The sequence below is a fragment of the Cloeon dipterum genome, chromosome 4 (assembly GCF_949628265.1).
Source record: "Cloeon dipterum chromosome 4, ieCloDipt1.1, whole genome shotgun sequence".
NCBI classification, from domain to species: Eukaryota; Metazoa; Arthropoda; class Insecta; order Ephemeroptera; family Baetidae; genus Cloeon; species Cloeon dipterum.
The window spans coordinates 30499216-30518007 of NC_088789.1; the positions used below are offsets into that span (position 1 = coordinate 30499216).

Consider the following 18792-nt stretch of genomic DNA (forward strand, 5'->3'; position numbering starts at 1 on the left):
AATACGGAAAAGTTATTATTTATTGGTTTATAAGTTACAAAATCTTCTCTCAGCAGAACAAAACACACTAAATGTTTTTAAAAACTCCTTGCTGAGCAGCACGAAGGACAAATTCTTTCACGACTTCACTTTGCAATAATTTGAACCCATCACTGTTCAAAACAGCATTCAAGTTCTCCACGCAGAAATTGAAAACGAACTCTTTGATCTCCTAAAAAGAAAAAAGGGTAAAAACTAGAAATTTTTATTTTGAAAAGTTATTAGTAACCTCGGAAGCCAGTTGAATTGCTTTTTCGTAAATCACCGCTGCGTTTTCCACACTCACGCCTCTTTTGATTATCTTCACGCACTCCTTTTGCAGATCAGTCATATGATAGAAGTGGGCCAAGGAGAAAAGCTCTTTATAAATTAAATATTTTAAAATAGAATCAATAAATTAACTTAAATTCTTTACCTAGAGCCAAATCTGGCTGTGGATCAACCTCGTTGGTGTAGAAGTATTTCAAGAAAGCGAAAAACGCGTCGTAGCTGTAATTCACGATGATTTGCTCCCTTTTAAACATAAGATTTTGATTTAATTAAGAAGTTAAAATAACATACCTTTGGTTGCTCTCAATCCAATCACCTTGGAACATCGTCCTGAAGAAAACGCATCGCATTATCAGGATCGCTTTGTGCGCGTGGACTTTCTTTCCCTCGACAACGAAAACCACGTCAGCAGTATCCTTTACGCCATGATAAATCAAAGGTTTTTTCTTATATAAATTTTATTCCTTACGGCGTCATCAAAAGAATTCTTGAGCCATTCCGGCAATTCGGTTTCAGTGTTCTTTTCTTCTATTGGCTCAGTAACTTTTGGACGCAACGCTCGGAATGTTAAGGCCCGATTTTGATTATTCGCAAAAACCTCATCAAGCGATGTGAATGCGGTTTTTTTCGGGCTCATGATGTCTTGGCCTTCAAATGGAATTTGTGAGAAGGTATTTTAGTAATTATTTTAATAGATTAAAATTATTCTTACCATTGAATCCTCCCCATACGTAAACTTCATCTGCTTCTGTGACTGCAGCACTGACAATGCTTTGGAAATGTGCGGCTACGTCTTTTACTCTAGTAAAAAATAAAATAATTATTGATTTGTATACATTTTTGTTGTGTTAATATTTCATTGATTCATCACTATAGCATTATTGCCCTTTTAATTTTCATCTGACCTGCCAACAATTCCAGATATCAAAGTTGGTCGGTTGGAATTTTCATTAGTTCCATTTCCCAGCTGGCCAAATTTGTTCCATCCCCAAGAATAGACTTTTCCATCTTTGGACAAAGCTAGGACATGATTTGTGCCACAAACAATTCTTCTAATTTTGATGCCTTCGAGGCCTAGCACTTTGCGAGGAATTTTATGCTCTTCTGAGTCGTCATCACTGTGACCTAATACGCCATAATGATTTGCGCCCCATGTCAACACCTTTAAAGTGAACGATCCAATAATTAAATTGAACATTTCATCCATCTTGTTTCTCCATAAATGTGGGAGCCATTATTTACAATTTTGAATAAAGGTAGAAAATCTCGAAATAAATAAAAATTTTACCTCTCCTGAGTCTAGCAGTGCTACAGATGATAATAAGAGACAAGCAATGGCTGTCACAATTCTGCCAGCCACTGGAAAGTCCAATTTTACCGGAAGAGATTGGTCTTCATTGGGTCCAAGGCCCAACTGCCCGTATTTGTTACAACCAAACGAGAAGATCTTTAAAGTTTGATGTATTTAGAAGTCCTGGATTTATTTGAATTTCATTTATTTTTTGAACCTCTCTATCAGATGTTAAAGCCAGAGTATGCCAAAAGCTGCACGTCAGTTGCACAACCCTTTTTGTTCCCAAAATTCCTTCTATTTTGGTGGGGATGAAGGTGCGTTGTTTCGTACCCAGTCCGAGCTGGCCTTGAAAATTATCTCCACAGGCATAAACTGAGCCGGAACCAGAAATCGCAAAAAACGAATTTTCCGAGAATTGCAACCCTGAAGAATATCATATCGCATTTATTTGGTTTCAAATTTTTATAAGTTTCACCTTGAATATTTTGTCCACATAATTTTTCAATTTTTGTGTGCTCTGTGCGTGGTTTGTCTTTATCAGTATCAAGAAGTCCTCCTTTGTTTTGGTCAAAGGTAAAAAATTCATCATCTTTCGTCACGTAAATTGCGCCATCATCTATGAATGTAAAATAGCGCAGATGAGAGGATGTATGTTGAAACAGAGGAATTCTTTTCAAAGATCAAACTTAAAAAACTTAAATTTAGCAGCAGGCAATGGAATCTAAATAAGACTCAAAAAGTATCAGATATGCTACATAATATTTTCATTTTTTCTTATGAAATAAAAACAGTTTGAGCTTCGTATAACAAAATAAAATAAATTGCTTACTATGAACGACCGCAAGCCTGATGTTCCGTTTCAGTTCGTCGCTCAGCTCCTGAAATATTTTCCACTTGTTCAAGCTTTCCACCATCGTGGCGGCAGCAGATTTCGAAAAAAATCAAGTTTTCTTCAGCACTGCTTATGCAAGAAAAGCAGGTATGTTTTCTTGGCGACGACGCGGGCTATTATAGACGAGTCGATTGACGTTTGTCCGCCTGAGAGTGCGCAATCGAGTTTAATTCATAATATCGGAAAACACGCAACCTCGAAAAACAGGAAAAATTAAAAACAAGTTTTTAGTTAATCTTTTATAGATTTATCAAGGCTATTAACTGGAATAATAACACTCCATTATTGCTTAAAATAATATATTATTCTCTATATATGACAAATAATTAGTTCTAACGAAGTTTTGAATTCGACGGTATAATCATTTTAACATTATTTTTTTCTCTCTTAACTTTTTATTTTTAAAAGAGCCTACCAACAATAATTAATTTTTAAGGAAATTGGTTAATAATGTAATATGTATTAGAATTTATGTGCATTCTAAAATTTAAATTATCACAATTTGAATAGCTGTTATTAAAATTAAAAATTATAATTCTTGACGAATGACACTGGTCATCAATCTAGTTTTGATTTTTTCACCTTGATATTGCCCTTTCATATCACATTTTCCTTGATTTTAATTTACTTCTGCGATATAAGCACCAAGAGAACTATACAAGGGACATAGCGATTCATGCTCCTATTTATAGGAATAAAGGAGAAATAGATCCCCTTTATTTTTATTCACAAGAGTAAAAGGTTATGAAGTTCTGGATGCCTTTGGAGGTGCATTAAGAAAAATACGTACTTGAAGCCGCGCCTCACAATGATATATCACACGTCTAAGTTGCAAAATTGTTTATTATTGCGGTTCAGGAACAAAAATTTTAAATGATAAGTAAATCTGATTCACTGAGCCGATGATGAAATTGCCGCCATATCATTTTTTTAAACGCTCGATCCTTGCTGAGCAGAAGTTGAAAATGAACTCCTTCAGTTCCTAAAAAGAAATGAGTTTACCAAAAAGAACTTGGAGGTTTACAAATTAAATAGGAACCTCAACATCAAGTAGAACTGCTTGGTTGTAAATCGACGCTGCATTTTCCACTGTCACGCCTCTTTTGATAATTTTCAAGCACTCCTTTTGCAGATCAGTCATGCAATAAAAGTGGGCCAAGGAGAAAAGTTCTATATTTTAAAAAAATTTCAAAACAGGAACCACTTTAACTATAAATTTCTTTACCTAGAGTCAAATCTGGCTTAGGATCAACCTCGTTGGTGTAGAAGTATTTCAAGAAGGCGAAAAATGCGTCGTAACTGCGATGCTCGATGATTTGCTCCCTTTTAAAATTAGGTTTTGATTACATAAGAAGATAAAATAATATACCTTTGGTTGCTCTCTATCCAATTGCCCAGGAACATCGTCCTGAAGACAATGCATCGCATGATCAGAATGGATTTGTGCGCGTGGATTTTCTTTCCCTCAACAACGAAAACAACGTCAGCAGAATCCTATCCGACACGATTAATCAGAATTATAATAAATGTGTTATATTTCTTACGGCGTCATCAAAAGAATTCTTGAGCCATTCCGGCAATTCGGGTGCAGAATTCTTTTCTTCTCTCGCCTCATAATGTTTTGGACGCAGTGGTCGGAATGTTAATTCCAAATTCCGAATATTAAAAACTTCATCAAGCGATGTGAATGAGGTTTTTTTCGGGCTCACGATATTTTCACCTCAAATAAATAATGGATCGAGTTCGTGAGAAGGCATTTTAGTATTTTTTAAAATTAAAATTCTTACCATTGAATCCTCCCCATACGTAAACTGCATCTGCTTCTGTTACCGCAGCACTAACTCTACGTTCGAAATGAGTAGCTACGTCTTTTACCCTATTAAAAACCAAATAATAATGATTTGTACACATTTTGCTATGAATATAATTCATTCATTCAACACTGTATAGTGTTGCCCTTTTAATTTTCATTTTACCTGCCATCAATTCCAGTTACCAAAGTTGGTCGGTTGGAATTTTCTTTAGTTCCATTTCCAAGCTGGCCAAATCCATTCCATCCCCAAGAATAGACTTTTCCATCTTTGGACAAGGCTAGGACATGATTTAAGCTACAAGTAATTCTTGTAATTGTGATGCCATCCAAGCCGGGTACTTTGCAAGGAATTGTTTGCTTCTTCACGTCTGCGTTTTGGCCCAAAATGCCATAGTTATTTTTCCCCCACGCAAATACCTTGAAAGTGAATATTATCCAATAATTAGAATAATTAACGAGAGATATTAAAGCAGGCTATATACACTCTGCTTAAAAAGAAACACTCGTTAAAAGGTATAATTTTCACCTCTCCTGAATCCAGGAGTGCTACAGATGATAAATATAGACAAGCGATGGCAGTCACATTTCTCCCAGCCGATGGAAAGTCCAATTTTATTGGAAGAGTTTGGTCTTCATTGTGTCCAAGGCCCAACTGCCCGTAATAGTTCCAACCAAAGGAGAAGACCTTCAGAGTGTGATATTTGAAATTTTGGATTAATTTGAATGAAATTATAATATTTTGTTAAAACCTCTCCATCCGAAGTTAAAGCCAGAGTATGGTCATTACTGCAGGCCACTTTGACAACTCTTTTTGTTCCTAAAATTCCTTCTATTTTTGTTGGAATCAAAGTGCATCTCTTTCTACCCAGTCCAAGCTGGCCATGTACATTTTCTCCCCAGGCGAAAACTGAGCCGGAACCAGAAATCGCGAAATACGAAAAGTTTGAGAATTGCAACTCTAAATATAAAAAACGAATTTATTCCAGAATTAAAACATTAAAATAATAAATCCTTGCAAAAAGCTTCACCTTGAATATTTTGTCCACACAATTGTTCAATCTTTGTGTGCTCTGTGCGTGGTAACTTGTCGCCAGTACCAAGAAATCCATCTCTGTTTTTCCCAAAGCCAAAAACTTCATCATCTTTCGTCACGTAAATTGCACAATCACCTTTAAATTTTAAATATTGCCAATCAGAGGATGCATGTGAAAGCCGAGGAATTATATACAAAGTTAAATCACTAAATTATATAAAACCATTTAATTTTGAAGCGGGAAATGGAAACTAATTTTTTGTATGGCACAAAAGCATTTTTTCTATATTAATTTTATCAATTTTCCTTACTTGGACCAGTTCAAGTTTTGAAAATAAAGTGAAATTGAAAGCTTACGAAATACGACCGCAAGCCTGATGTTCCGCTTCAGTTCGTAGCTCAGCTTCTGAAATATTTCCCACTTATCCAAACTGTCCAACATCGCGGCGGCAGCAGAGACTCATCCGCTCCAAATCAAATTCTCTTCAAGAAATGCAGGTGTTTTCTTGGTGACGAGTCGATGAACGTCTGACGTCCAATAGAATGCTATACATTAAATCGGAAAACATATATGACACCTTGAAAAACATGTTTTCAATTTTTATGACAGACAAAAAAATAGATTTATCAAGTAATATGACTGGATTAATTAATACTACTCCCTTTGGTTTTTTCGGGTTTGAGGGCTGAAATGTAGCCTATGTATATAAGTATACCAATTTTCATAGGTGCATTCGCGATATTTTTGCCTCAATTCGAATTTGAAAATTATAAAACCGTCTTTGAGCAGTGATTCTGTCTCTCGACTGTTTAGCATATTATCTTTTAGCATTTTATTTAATTGAAAACACCAAGGGAGCCTAGGGTGGACCTATGAAGTTCGAAATCTACCTTCAGGGCTTGTCCCTGACTTGACCCTGAGATAACAAAATTTCGAAAAGTTCCAATATCATCGACCTTGGTGTCTTTCCTTAGCTTTTAGTAGCTTTACAGCTCAAATATACAGCCAAAACTGCTGAGTTACAAACCTGAAACCAATCCTTGATAAAATAGTGTGACCGCTGACTTGATATGATAAAAATGGAAATGGGTAATGCTGAAATATTTAAATGTTTAATTAATTTATGAAAAGATCTTTTTGTTTTGTACCCAGCATGAAGTTCAGAAAATAAGCAACATTATTAGCTCTACGAAAAATATTATTAAGAGCGATAAGAATTAAATTACTTTTAAAATTAAAAGAAAAACATTTTTCCTTTCCATATTTTAGTATCACGTCAGGAATTTCAGGATTAATGGCTGCCACTATTATTTCAAGTGCTGGTTTCACGATTTCACGTTGTGTATTTAAAATAAAACAAAAGTTGTCAAATGATTGCATCAAACCACGCAATTGGAAAAGTAGAATCTGCAATTAACTGTTGGAAATGCTGGGATCAATTACCATGGCGTTTGTTTAAGGTTCTGGCGTCAGATTTTGGGGGGAAATGTTAGCAGTTATTGCAGCCCGCCGCTCCTTTTTAGCTTCTCGCGCGCCAAGTTGGCTTCTTTTCCTATTTAGGCGATAGTATCGCCCACTTTACATTAAATATTGGGAGCTTATACGTGCTACTTGACCAGTGAAAAGCGACCAAGGCGTTTTCAGGGTACAACGGCATCGACCTGACATTTAGAAAACGGTAAAAGGGTGAATTAGAATGAGTTGACGTTTTAAAAGAATTGCACCGCATGCAATGCAATTTAATGAATTCCGCCAGATTGGCCGCTCCCAGGGTGAATTCAGGGTCGCGGGCATCAACGACCTGCTCTGCTCGAATCATTTTATGTTTGATTTTCACACATTCTGGCTCACTTCTCCAAATTTCCATCTCTTAGCAAAATTATAAATGAATTAAAATTGGGATAAATTGAAATTTTAATTTTTAACAGCGAATTCACCAGTTGCATAAACCCTAAGTGCTCGAAGCCGCCAACAGATGGCGCCATCGTAGACTTTCGATTTTAAGGCACTTCCGCTGCGATTTCAAACTCAATCTAGCTACTGTGCATTCTTCAATTAATTTGCTAGTTTTTGACGTGCTGATAACCAAAATCGGTTCAGCCAATCGCCGTAGAATCGTGAAAAACTATTTTTTGAAATAAAAAAATCTTTTCCAACGTTTCTACGGCGAATGGCTGAACCGATTTTGGTTTTCAGCACGTCAAAAAAAGCAAATTAATTATAAAAAGCAAAATAGCTAGATTGAGTCTGAAATCGCAGCGGAAATGCCTTAAAACCGCTTAAAACAAAATTTTTAATAAAGTCTGTGGTTGCGCCATCTGTTGGCGGCTTTAATAACTAAGGGTTTATGCAACTGGTCAATTTGTTGTAAAAATTTTATTAATTTTAGTCCGAATAATAGCAATTTATCGTGTATGTGGCCGTAGTCACTGCTTCAAAACGTGTGTTTTTTTATCGCGATTGCATCGCGTGCGCAGGAAAAGGCCGAGAGTTATGTAGCCCAGTCTTATCTAGATTTAATATGACACTATCACGGTTGCCATAGCGACCGTTGATAAGCAAGAAAATGCCGATCTATTATTTTAGTGCGACGGTGGAATTCTTATCTCATTATCACCGACAGGTTTCAAGCTTGTTGCAATCTTTTCCTGCATGACGTGCGATTTACTGCCCAAAATTAAAGAATTCCTGTCAATTTTGGTGAAATAGAATATAGAAACTCGCGGAGGTGTATATAAGATAAGAATGCAAGAAGGTGCCTAACAGAGATAACACGCGTCCCAATTTATAGAAATTAATATTTATTAGATAAGGAACAAAATGTTAAATAGAACATACATCATAGGCTTCTCTCAGCCTACTTATCATTATTTGAACATGAACACTCGGTCCTTGCTGCGCAGCACGGAGAATAAAATGTTTGAGCCATTCATTTCTTTCGTTTGCGGTGCTGCTTTCTTCTATATTGGACGCAATGGTCGGAATGTAAGAGCCTCGGTTGAAATATTCGCAAACATTTCGTCCAGTGAAGAGAATGAGTCTTTCTTCGGGCTTAAATTTGTTGTGCCTTAATATTGAATTCATGATGGTTATTTTTTTTTAAAAAATTGTTTAGGAATAAAACTCTTTTACCATTGAATCCCCATACGTAAACTTCGTCTGCTTCTGTGACTGCAGCACTAAGATGAAGCGTGATGTGAGCAGCTACGTCTTTTATCCTTTAAGAAAAATTATAGTTTATTTGTACACAATTTTGTCTTACAAACATTTAACTCACTCAGCCCTGATTAATATGTATAATTGTGTTTTAAATTTCAACTGACCTGCCAAAATCTCCAGTTATCAAAGTTGGTTGGTGTGAATTTTCCTTGGTTCCATTTCCAAGCTGACCATGTGCGTTCCATCCCCAAGAATAGACATTTCCATCGCTGGACAAAGCCAGGGCGTGAATTTGGCCACAAACAATTCTTGTAATTGCGATGCCTTCCAAGCCGGGCACTTGGCAAGGAATGTTTTGCTCCTTCACGTCTGCGTTTTGGCCCAAAATGCCATAGTCATTTTTCCCCCACGCAAATACCTTGAAAGTGAATGATGGAATAATTAACGAGAGCTATTAAAGGCTACACTCTGCTTAAAAACAAAGACTCGTTAAAAGGTATAATTTTCACCTCTCCTGAATCTAGGAGTGCTACAGATGAGAAAAAGAGACAAGCGATGGCAGTCACATTTCTCCCAGCCGATGGAAAGTCCAATTTTACCGGAAGAGTTTGGTCTTCATTGTGTCCAAGGCCCAACTGCCCGTTCTTATTCCAACCAAAGGTGAAGACCTTTTTGAAATTAATTTGAAATAAATTTTATTACAATTGTATTTAAAACCTCTCTATCCGAAGTTAAAACCAGAGTATGGTTAGAGCTGCAGGCTAGTTGGACAACCCTATTTGTTGCCGAAATTCCCTCTATTTTGGTTGGGATCAGGGTGTTTTCTTTCGTACCCAGTCCTAGCTGGCCGTGATTATTTCTTCCCCAGGCGAAAACTGAGCCGGAAGCAGAAAGCGCAAAAAACGAATGGTTCGAGAAGTTTAACCCTGAAGAAAAAACGTATTTATTTGGGGGTCATATAAAATTTAAAATTATAAATCCCTTAAGCTTCACCTTGAATATTTTGTCCGCACAATTGTTCAATTTTTGTGTGCTCCGTGCGTGATTTCATGTCGCCAGTACCCAGAAATCCTTCTTCGTTTTTGCCAAAGCCGAAAACTTCGTCATCTTTCGTCACGTAAATGGCGCTGCCTCCTTTAAATGATTAATAGCGCAGATGAGAGGATGTACGTTGAAATTGAGGAATCATTCTCAAAGCTCTTTTAATAAAAAGCAGTGGGCAACAGAATCTAAATGATAGTAAAATTTGCTACCAATTTAATATAAAAATATTATTTTTTCCTATAAGATAAGGCAATTTGAAGCTTGGGAAAAAAAGAAATGAAATTAAAAGCTTACTAAATACGACTGCAAGTCGGATATTCTGCTTCAGGTCGTCGCTCAGCTCCCGAAATATTTTCCACTTATCCAAACTCTCCGACATCGCGGCAGCAAGCTGGCGCCGCACCAAATCAAAGTTCACTTCAGCACTGCTGCTTGCAAGAGAAGCAGGCAAGAAATGAGGCATTCGATTCGGGTGTTTATCTCTCTCGGCGACGTCACAGGCTTATCAACGTGCCGGTGCCTGGCTGCCGCAATCGAATTTTAATCTTATATTGTTAGAAAACACGCCACCTTGATAAGCAGGAGGAAAAAAGGGTCTTTATTTTGAGGGAAAAGTGAGCTGTTGGCCAGAGTAAAAGTGCTTTGGAATTTATAAGAGCGCTGTTAATAATTTAAAATCAATTTTATTTGTTCCTTCCAATTTTGGAAAATCGACACGGGCAATTTCATTTATATTTGTCCATCTCTTATCTCTGTCATTTCTTGCAGGACACTTTTTGCTGAAATAAATTAAAATTATGCTTTTTTACATCACGCTATAGTTATGATTGTTTTCGCCGAGCTTAGTTTTTCAGATTCGATTGTTCGTGATTTTAAATTGGGTCCGCGAATAATTAATTATAATTTAAATGGAATCTGGAATAAGCGAAAAGTAATGAAATTTTGATGGACAGTCAAAAAATATGTAAATGAACGCAAGAAATACGTTCACTATTCCAAACATATAATTTCCCGACTTATTTTGGCGCCATCCGCTCTCTGTTGGCGCAACCAGCATTGCGACCACGCCCACTCGCCAATCACCTGGCTACGGCTAAGCTTGCTTCCGCGGCTTCCGCGACACGTGGCTCGATTAGGTGTCGGTAATTATTATTTTTTGCACTTCTTATTCTTATTCTCATGGTGACAGTGTCTCTTCCTCTTCGGGCAGACGTTGAAATGGAGGAAGATTCTGCACAGTGGCTCGTCGTCGTCAGGTGGAGCAGCTGATCTGGAGGCATATATACTATGTATTCGGAGCGGCTGCCCCCAGAGGTGGGCCTCATGCTGGCCGCCTTCCCGGCCGCCCTGCTGCGTCGGCCGCCAACCTCCAGCTCCCTCCACGCCGCCGCCTTGTCCGCCTCCGCCGCCCCCGACGACTCGCTCCTTCTTGACGCGCCACAACACTCTTTCTAGAGGTATGTAAGTTTTATTAATTTCGTTTTAAATTGAGACCGCATCTGAAGGGGTTTAAAATTTTAATCATCAAACCACGCAATTATTTAAATTTATTGCTTGGAGAAAAAGAGGAATAATAATTATGGTTTGCAACCAGCGCTTTAAAACTTCTCGGTGGCGCAGTTTCTACTTAGAAATGTAAAAAAATAATCTTGATTGGAGAATGCAGAATCTGCAACTAACACCGCAACAAACGAGATGAATTTCCTTTTCTTTCGCTAAACGTTCCTGAGTCAGATGTTGGTAGAAAAACATTTGCACTTTTTGCAGCCGGCTTCTTTTTTAGCTTCCCGCGCGACAAGTTGGCTTCTTTTCCTATTTAATTCTCATTTAGTTGACAGTGGGTTGCGCACTTGACACTAAATATAGGGTGGCATATAAAAAATGCTACTGACCAGTGAAACGTGACCAAGGCGTTTTCAGGGTACAGCAGGGCATCGACCTGACCTTATTAAAACGAATAAAATAGGGTGATTTCGAATGAGTTTATGATTTTCAAAAAAATTCGCCGCATTCCATACAAAATAATACATTTTTTATTTTGTTGTACTTGTAATCGCCACCTCCAGGGTGATTTGAGGGTCGCGGGCATCGACCTGCCCTGCTCGAATCGTTTTATGTTTGAAATTCACACATTCTGGCTGACAATGAGTCCTCCGGATTTCTATCGCTTACAAAAATTAATATAGAATTTTGAAGAGTTAAAATTTCGATAAATGTTGCAATTTTAATGTTTAACAGGGAATACGTTGTAGCGGGCACTTATAGAAAATCTATTTCTTATCAGAATAATAGGACTTCAGCGTGTTTGAGGCCGAAATCACTGCTTGGGATCGTGCCTTGTTTTTTTTATCGCGATTGCGTCGCGCGCGGCAGAAAGAGGCCGAGAGCGGAGACTCTCGCGGCGAAATTAACGCGTTGATAAAAGCGTCTCGTCGCTCTGCTGCTCGGCCGACGAAAAACTTACAATTAGCCCTCTCTTTTCATTCATCCTCCCAGTGAGTTGGACCGTTTGTGGCAATTCTTGGGCGGCACCCTTCATGCCAGGGACATGGACGAGGGTTTTGTTTTCTGCTGCGGCCGAAGGGACGGGGGGCCTTAAAATTAACGGTGCACACCACGTCCTGCCTTTTAAAAATAATAAAAAATTATTATTTGCTTTAAACTTACTTTACCACATGATGGATCTGGCAAGTCGATTTCGTCTGTGTTTAAGTATATCATGCATTAAAAGGCGTAAAAAGCGACGAAGTTATGCCTCTCAATTGTTTGCTTGCTAAAGATAATTGCGATAAGCGATAAGAATTTTTAATTTATCTATAGTTTTGCTCTCTTTCCTCACCTTAGAAAAAGGGACAAAATAGCTTAATTGTTTATTAATTTTTAAATTTAGTTCGTGCCCTTTAGTAAAGGAAATTTCCCAAGCGACAAAGAATCTTCATCGTAAGAATCTCTCTGAATAAAAGTTGATCGATTTGCTCAGAAAGTGGCGCAATTCTGAAACGTCTCCTTGATGGGCAGCTTTTTTGTGCGAGAAATGTAATGAAGTTTTGATTGGAAAGGAGAGAAATCCATCAATCAAATCATCAAACAAAACTGCCATGTAAAGATAAGCACGACGGCATCCGATAAGACGGAAATCGCGCGTGACAACGAGATGTTAGTGTTTCAATTCTTGGGGTGATGTCATCTTCCAAAGTCCGCAAAGAAGCGATGATAATTAAGATAATAAGGGATTGGGTTGAAATCGATCTGAATTATTTTTATGATGATCAAATTTAAAACGTGATATTTAACAAAGCGAGCAATTTTTCTTCACAAAATTACACAATTTTAACTAATAATTAAAGAATTTGCTGATAATTTTGGTGAAATTTAAACTCGCGAAGGCGTAGACAAGATAAGAACAAAGAAGGTGCCTAACAGAGTGAACACGTATCCTAATTTATAGAAATTATTATTTATTGTTGATGAAAGGAAAAAAATTTAAAAACACACTCTCCTGCTCTCAGCCTATTTATCATTTTTTACACACTCCGTGCTGCGCAGCACGAAGTGAGAACTCTCTCATGACATCATCCTTCAATAGCCTGAAGCCATCACTGTTCACAACAGCAGTCATGTGCTCCATGCAGAAATTAAAAACAAACTCCTCAAGTTCCTAAAAAGCAAACAGAGTTCCGGTCAGAAAATTTATTATGAAAAGTAATTAAATGTACCTCGGCAGCAAGTTGAATCGCTTTGTCGTAAATCGATGCAGCGTTTTCCACAGTCACGCCTCTTTTGATAATTTTCAAACACTCCTTTTGCAGATCAATCATATGATAGAAGTGGGCCAGTGCGAAAAGCTCTTTGTAAAATGAAATATTCAAAAACAGAATCGACAGCAATTAAAGTAGTTTACCTAGAGCCAAATCTGGCTGCAAATCAACCTCGTTGGTGTAGAAATATTTCAAGAAGGCGAAAAAAGCGTCGTAACTGTGATGCTTGATGATTTGCTCCCTTTTAAAAATGAATTTTATTCAATTCACAATATAAAATAATTACCTTTCGTGGCTCTCCTTCCAATCGCCCAGGAACATCGTCTCGAAAAGGGCGCATTGCATTATCAGAATTGCTTTGTGCGCGTGGATTTTCTTCCCCTCGACAACGAAAACAACGTCAGCTGTGTCCTAACCGCGACGTTTTATTATTGAAATATATTTTTGTATTATTCCTTACGGCGCGGTTAAAAGATTTCTTGAGCCATTCCGGCAATTTGGTTTCAGTGTTCTTTTCTTCAATCGTCTCGTCAAGTTTTGGACGCAATGCTCGGAATGTCATGGCCTGATATGGGATTTTCGCAAAAACTTCATCCAGAGATGTGATTGAGGTTAGTTCCGGGCTCAAAATTTCTTGGTCTTAAAATGGAACTTGTGATTTTTTATTCATTATTTGTAATGATATAACTCGAACCATAGAAGATACCCCAAATGTACACTTCATCTGTTTCTGTGACCGCAGCACAAACACAGCTTTTGAAATGAGCAGCCACGTCTCTTATCCTTTATTTATTATTGAGATCCTTATATTTCCTTTTAATTTTCATCTGACCTGCCACAATTTCCAGATATCAAAGTTGGTTGGTGTGAACTTTCTTTAGTTCCATTTCCAAGCTGGCGAAATTCATTCCATCCCCAAGAATAGACCTTTCCATCGCTAGACAAAGCCAGTGCGTGATTTTGGCCACAAATAATTCTTTTAATCGTGATGCCTTCCAAGCCGGGCACTTTGCGAGGAATGTTTTGCTCCTTCACGTCTGCACTTTTGCCCAAAATGCCATCTTCATTTTTCCCCCAAGCAAGTACCTTTAATGATCCAATAATTGTTTACTCGTTAGAGAATTAATATATCAATATATAACATTTTGTAAAAATAGCAGCCGCTTTAAAAATGGTTATTCTTTCGAAAAAGATACGAAATAGATATGAAATTCACCTCTCCTGAGTCTAGGAGCGCTACAGAAGATAAAAAGAGACAAGCAATGGCTGTCCCAACTCTGCCAGCCGCTGGAAAGTCCAATTTTACCGGAAGAGATTGGTCTTCATTGTGTCCAAGGCCCAACTGCCCGTTCTTATTCCAACCAAAGGCGAAGACCTTTGAAGTTTAATCTATTTAGAAATCCTGGATTTATTTAATTTTTTGAACCTCTCTATCTGAAGTTAAAGCCAGAGTATGGGCAGAGCTGCAGGCTACTTGCACTACCCTTTTTGTTCCCAAAATTCCTTTTATTTTGGTTGGGATCAAGGTGTTTTCTTTCGTACCCAGTCCTAGCTGGCCGTGAAAATTTCTTCCCCAGGCGAAAACTGAGCCGGAGGCAGAGAGCGCAAAAAACGTATGGTTGGAGAATTGCAAACCTAAGAATTCCGTATTATTTGGGAGTCGCATCAATAATATTCCTTAAGCTGCACCTTGAATATTTTGGCCGCACAATTGTTCAATTTTTGTGTGCTCCGTGCGTGATTTCATGTCGCCAGTACCCAGAAATCCTTCTTCGTTTATGCCAAAGCCGAAAACTTCGTCATCTTTCGTCACGTAAATTGCGCTGCCTCCTTCAAATGTTAGATAGCATAGATTAAAGGATGTGCGTAGGAAACTGGGGAATTTTTATCAAAGCAGCGGGAAACGGAAACTAAACGATAGTAAAATGCAACAGCAATGCAACATAAAAATATTAATTTTCCCTATAAAATAAGGCAATTTGAAGCGAATTAAAAATTTATTAAAATTAAAAGCTTACTAAGTACGACCGCAAGCCTGATATTCTGCTTCAGTTCGATGCTCAGCTCCTGAAATATTTCCCACTCGTCCAAATTGTCCAACATGGCTGGAGCAGCAAACTCCGCGCCTAATCAAGTGATCTTGTGCACTGCTTCGAAGAGATTCTGGCAGAAATGAGGCACTCGATTTTTTGTTTTTTTATCTCCCTTGGCAACGATGCATGCTTATCAATGAGCCGGTCGGCGTCTGTCTGCCCAACTGTCGCAATCGAATCTTAATCTTTTATTATCATAAAACACGCCACCTTGATAAGCAGGAGGAAAAAAGAGTCTTTAATTTGAAGGAAAAGTGAGCTGGTGACCGGAGTAAAAGTGCTTTGAAATTTATAATAATTTAAAATCCATTGTATTTGTTCCTTCCAATTTTGGAAAATCGCCACCCGCCATGACTGACACACGAGCTTGAATAACTACTTTAATTCTTTTGGAGAACATAAGAGAATTCTTAGTATCATGCCTGGTGATTATAAGTGCTTTAGGATCTTTATAAAATAGCATTTTTAGGATTGCTGTTCCACCAATTATTAGAATCGACCATGAATACTCGCGTCTCATTAGCAGCACTCCATTTATATATTCAGGCAAGCAGTGTTATTTGTGCGACAGAGGCAAAGCGAGCGATAAACGCTCTGCTGCCAATGCCAATTAATCCGACCATCAATCAATATGTTTTAAGTCAATTATTAATGGTCACACGTCACTGTTCAAAGAAAGCACAGAACCGATGATAAGATAAGGGAATAGGCGTGAAATAAGTGTAAATTACAATTATTTGTTTAAGGAAAATTGAATTTCGAATTATAATAACAAAAAAAATTGAGCAATTATACTTCTCATAATTAAACAATTTGCGGTGCTAATTTTGTGATATTGTTACTCTGTGGTGTTGTTCGCGGAGGCGCATTTTTGATAAGAACTAGTTTTGAGCAAGGAGCCGCCTGGCAGAGATAACACACGTTGAAATTAATACGAATTTATTTATCTGATGTTTATACTCAATCATAAAATACTATTATACAATACATAATATAACTTTTCAAGGGTATTAAAAAGTAAGAAAGGGCACCACTCCTGACATTCAACACGTTAGGACGTTACTCGTTAGGAAAGAAATTAGACACAGAAAACGCTTCTCTCAATAGAGGCAGGCGCCCACTGATCATTTTGTAAACGCATCTTGCTGAGCAGCGCGAAGAACGAAATCTCTCACGACATTATCCTTCAAGAGCTTGAAGCCATCGCTCTTCACAACAGCATTTGTATGCTTCATACAGAAGTTGAAAACAAACTCCTCAAGTTCCTAAAGAGAAATGAGCGTCCAGACCAGAAAATTTTATTTCAAAAAGTAAATACGAACCTCTGCAGCAAGTTGAATCGCTTTATCGTAAATCGACGCTGCATTTTCCACTGTCAAGCCTCTTTTGATAATTTTCAGGCACTCCTTTTGAAGATCAGTCATTTGATAAAAGTGGGCCAAGGCGAAAAGCTCTTTGGAAATTATATATTCATAAACAAAATAAATAAACTCTAATTAAAGTTCATTACCTAGAGCCAACTCTGGCTGCAAATCAACCTCGTTGGTGTAGAAGTATTTCAAGAAGGCGAAAAACACATCGTAGCTGTGATGCTCGATGATTTGCTCTCTAAATTAAAGTTTAGTTTTGGTCCATACGAAAGATAAAAGATGAATTACCTTTCGTGGCTCTCTTTCCAATCGCCCTGGAACATCGTCTTGAAAACGGCGCATTGCATTATCAGAATTGCTTTGTGCGCGTGGATTTTCTTTCCCTCGACAACGAAAACAACGTCAGCAGTGTCCTATCCGCCACGATTAATATATTTTTCATCATATCAAATGTTAAAAATTCTTTACAGCGTCATCGAAAGATTTCTTGAGCCATCCATAACTTCTGTTGGCAGTGTTATTTTCTTCTATCGGTTTTGGAAGCAACGGTCGGAATGTCAATGGCGAAATTGGCAGTTTCGCAAACACTTCATCCAGCGTAATGAATGAGGTGTAAGTCGGTCTCAAACTAAATTGGCCTGAAAATTGAATTCGTGATGGGAATTTTCAATTATTTAAAAAAAATTCAAACTCTTACCTTTGAAGTTACCCCATGCGTAAACTTCATCTGCTTCTGTGACCACAGCGCAAACATTGCTTACGAAATAAGCAGCCACGTCTCTTATCCTGTTCAAAAACAATATAAATAATGATTTGTACACAAATTTTGTCTCGTTAAAATTTCATTGATTCAAAACTGGTATTGAGATCCTTTAGCTTTCCTTTTTATTTTCATCTGACCTGCCAATATTTCCAGATATCAACGTTGGTTCGTGTGAACGTTTGTTGGTTCCGCCATTTCCAAGCAGGCCAAATTCATTCCATCCCCAAGAATAGACTTTTCCTTCGCTGGTCAAAGCCAGTGCGTGATTTTCGCCACAAATAATTCTTTTAATCGTGATGCCTTCCAAGCCGGGCACTTGGCAAGGAATGTTTTGCTCCTTCACGTCTGCACTTTTGCCCAAAATGCCATAGTCATTTTTCCCCCAAGTAAGTACCTTTAATAATCCAATAATTATTTACTCGTTTGATAATGAATATTTCAATATATAACATATGTAAAAATAGCAGCCGCTTCAAAAATGGTTATTCTTTCGAAAAAGATACGAAATAGATATGATATTCACCTCTCCTGAGTCTAGGAGCGCTACTGAAGAATAAAAGACACAAGCAATGGCTGTCACAACTCTGCCAGCCACTGGAAAATCCAATTTTACCGGAAGAGATTGGTCTTCATTGGGTCCAAGGCCCAACTGCCCGTATTTGTTACTCCCAAATGAGAAGACCTTTAAAGTTTGATCTATTTAGAAATCCTGGATTAATTTGAATTAAAATATTTTTTTAAACCTCTCTATCCGAAGTTAAAACAAGAGTATGATAATCGCTGCAGGTCACTTGCAAAACTCTTTTTGTTCCCAAAGTTCCTCCTATTTTGGCTGGGATCAAGGTGTTTTCTTTCGTACCCAGTCCAAGCTGGCCGAAATGATTATATCCCCAGGCGAATACTGAACCGGAAGCAGAAATCGCAAAATATGTACGGTTTGAGAATTGCATCCCTTGAAGAAAAACATTCCTTATTATTTGGGAGTCACATCAATAATTAGCCATAAGCTTCACCTTGAATATTTTGTCCGCACAATTGTTCAATTTTTGTGTGCTCCGTGCGTGGTTCCCTGTCGCCAGTGCCCAGAAATTCTTGGTTTTTGCCAAAGCCGAAAACTTCGTCATCATTCGTCACGTAAATTGCGCTTCCTCCTTCAAATGTTAGATATAGCATGGATTAAAGGATGTGCGTAGGAAACTGGGGAATTTTTCAAAGCTCTAACTTAAAAAAAGCATTGATTTTAGCAGTGGGGAAACGGAAACT

General features: G+C 37.8%; 2 protein-coding genes and 1 long non-coding RNA gene across 3 annotated transcripts; all 3 read right to left on the minus strand.

Annotated features, from left to right (window-relative positions):
* Positions 1–67: 67 nt before the first annotated feature.
* On the minus strand, positions 68–14684 carry LOC135943756 (RCC1 and BTB domain-containing protein 2-like; the record flags this gene model as incomplete). Its single annotated transcript, XM_065490420.1, has 22 exons — positions 68–211; positions 269–399; positions 455–528; positions 601–725; positions 779–957; positions 3721–3818; positions 3865–3989; positions 8491–8560; positions 8666–8919; positions 9101–9169; positions 9219–9427; positions 9495–9635; positions 9840–9976; positions 10758–10996; positions 13066–13203; positions 13262–13392; positions 13447–13544; positions 13590–13714; positions 13764–13942; positions 13998–14086; positions 14136–14389; positions 14520–14684. Coding segments are annotated over 22 exons (3174 nt in total), but the record flags the coding sequence as incomplete, so codon positions are not given.
* A 49-nt stretch (positions 14685–14733) lies between these two features.
* Positions 14734–15442, minus strand: LOC135941822 (uncharacterized). The gene is made up of 3 exons (XR_010575016.1): positions 15322–15442; positions 14993–15133; positions 14734–14938 (listed from the first exon to the last, which is right to left on the minus strand). It is a non-coding gene; the product is annotated as an uncharacterized LOC135941822 (long non-coding RNA).
* An 885-nt stretch (positions 15443–16327) lies between these two features.
* LOC135943758 (RCC1 and BTB domain-containing protein 2-like) lies at positions 16328–18162 on the minus strand. The gene is made up of 8 exons (XM_065490421.1): positions 18143–18162; positions 17667–17879; positions 17464–17552; positions 17235–17404; positions 17055–17179; positions 16907–17004; positions 16719–16849; positions 16328–16661 (listed from the first exon to the last, which is right to left on the minus strand). Exons 1-8 carry the CDS (start codon positions 18160–18162, stop codon positions 16521–16523), a joined length of 987 nt encoding a protein of 328 aa, XP_065346493.1. The 3' UTR covers positions 16328–16520.
* Between the last annotated feature and the right edge of the window lie 630 nt (positions 18163–18792).

What these genes read in the sequence shown, in the direction of transcription:
- LOC135943758 (XM_065490421.1), bottom strand. Translation starts at nt 18,162, where the DNA reads ATGAAGACCAATCTCTTCCG. An exon ending in CGCATGGGGTAACTTCAAAG is followed by an intron (nt 17,405 to 17,463) that starts GTAAGAGTTTGA and finishes TTCAATTTTCAG; the next exon opens with GCCAATTTAGTTTGAGACCG. An exon ending in AGAAATCTTTCGATGACGCT is followed by an intron (nt 17,180 to 17,234) that starts GTAAAGAATTTT and finishes CGTGGCGGATAG; the next exon opens with GACACTGCTGACGTTGTTTT.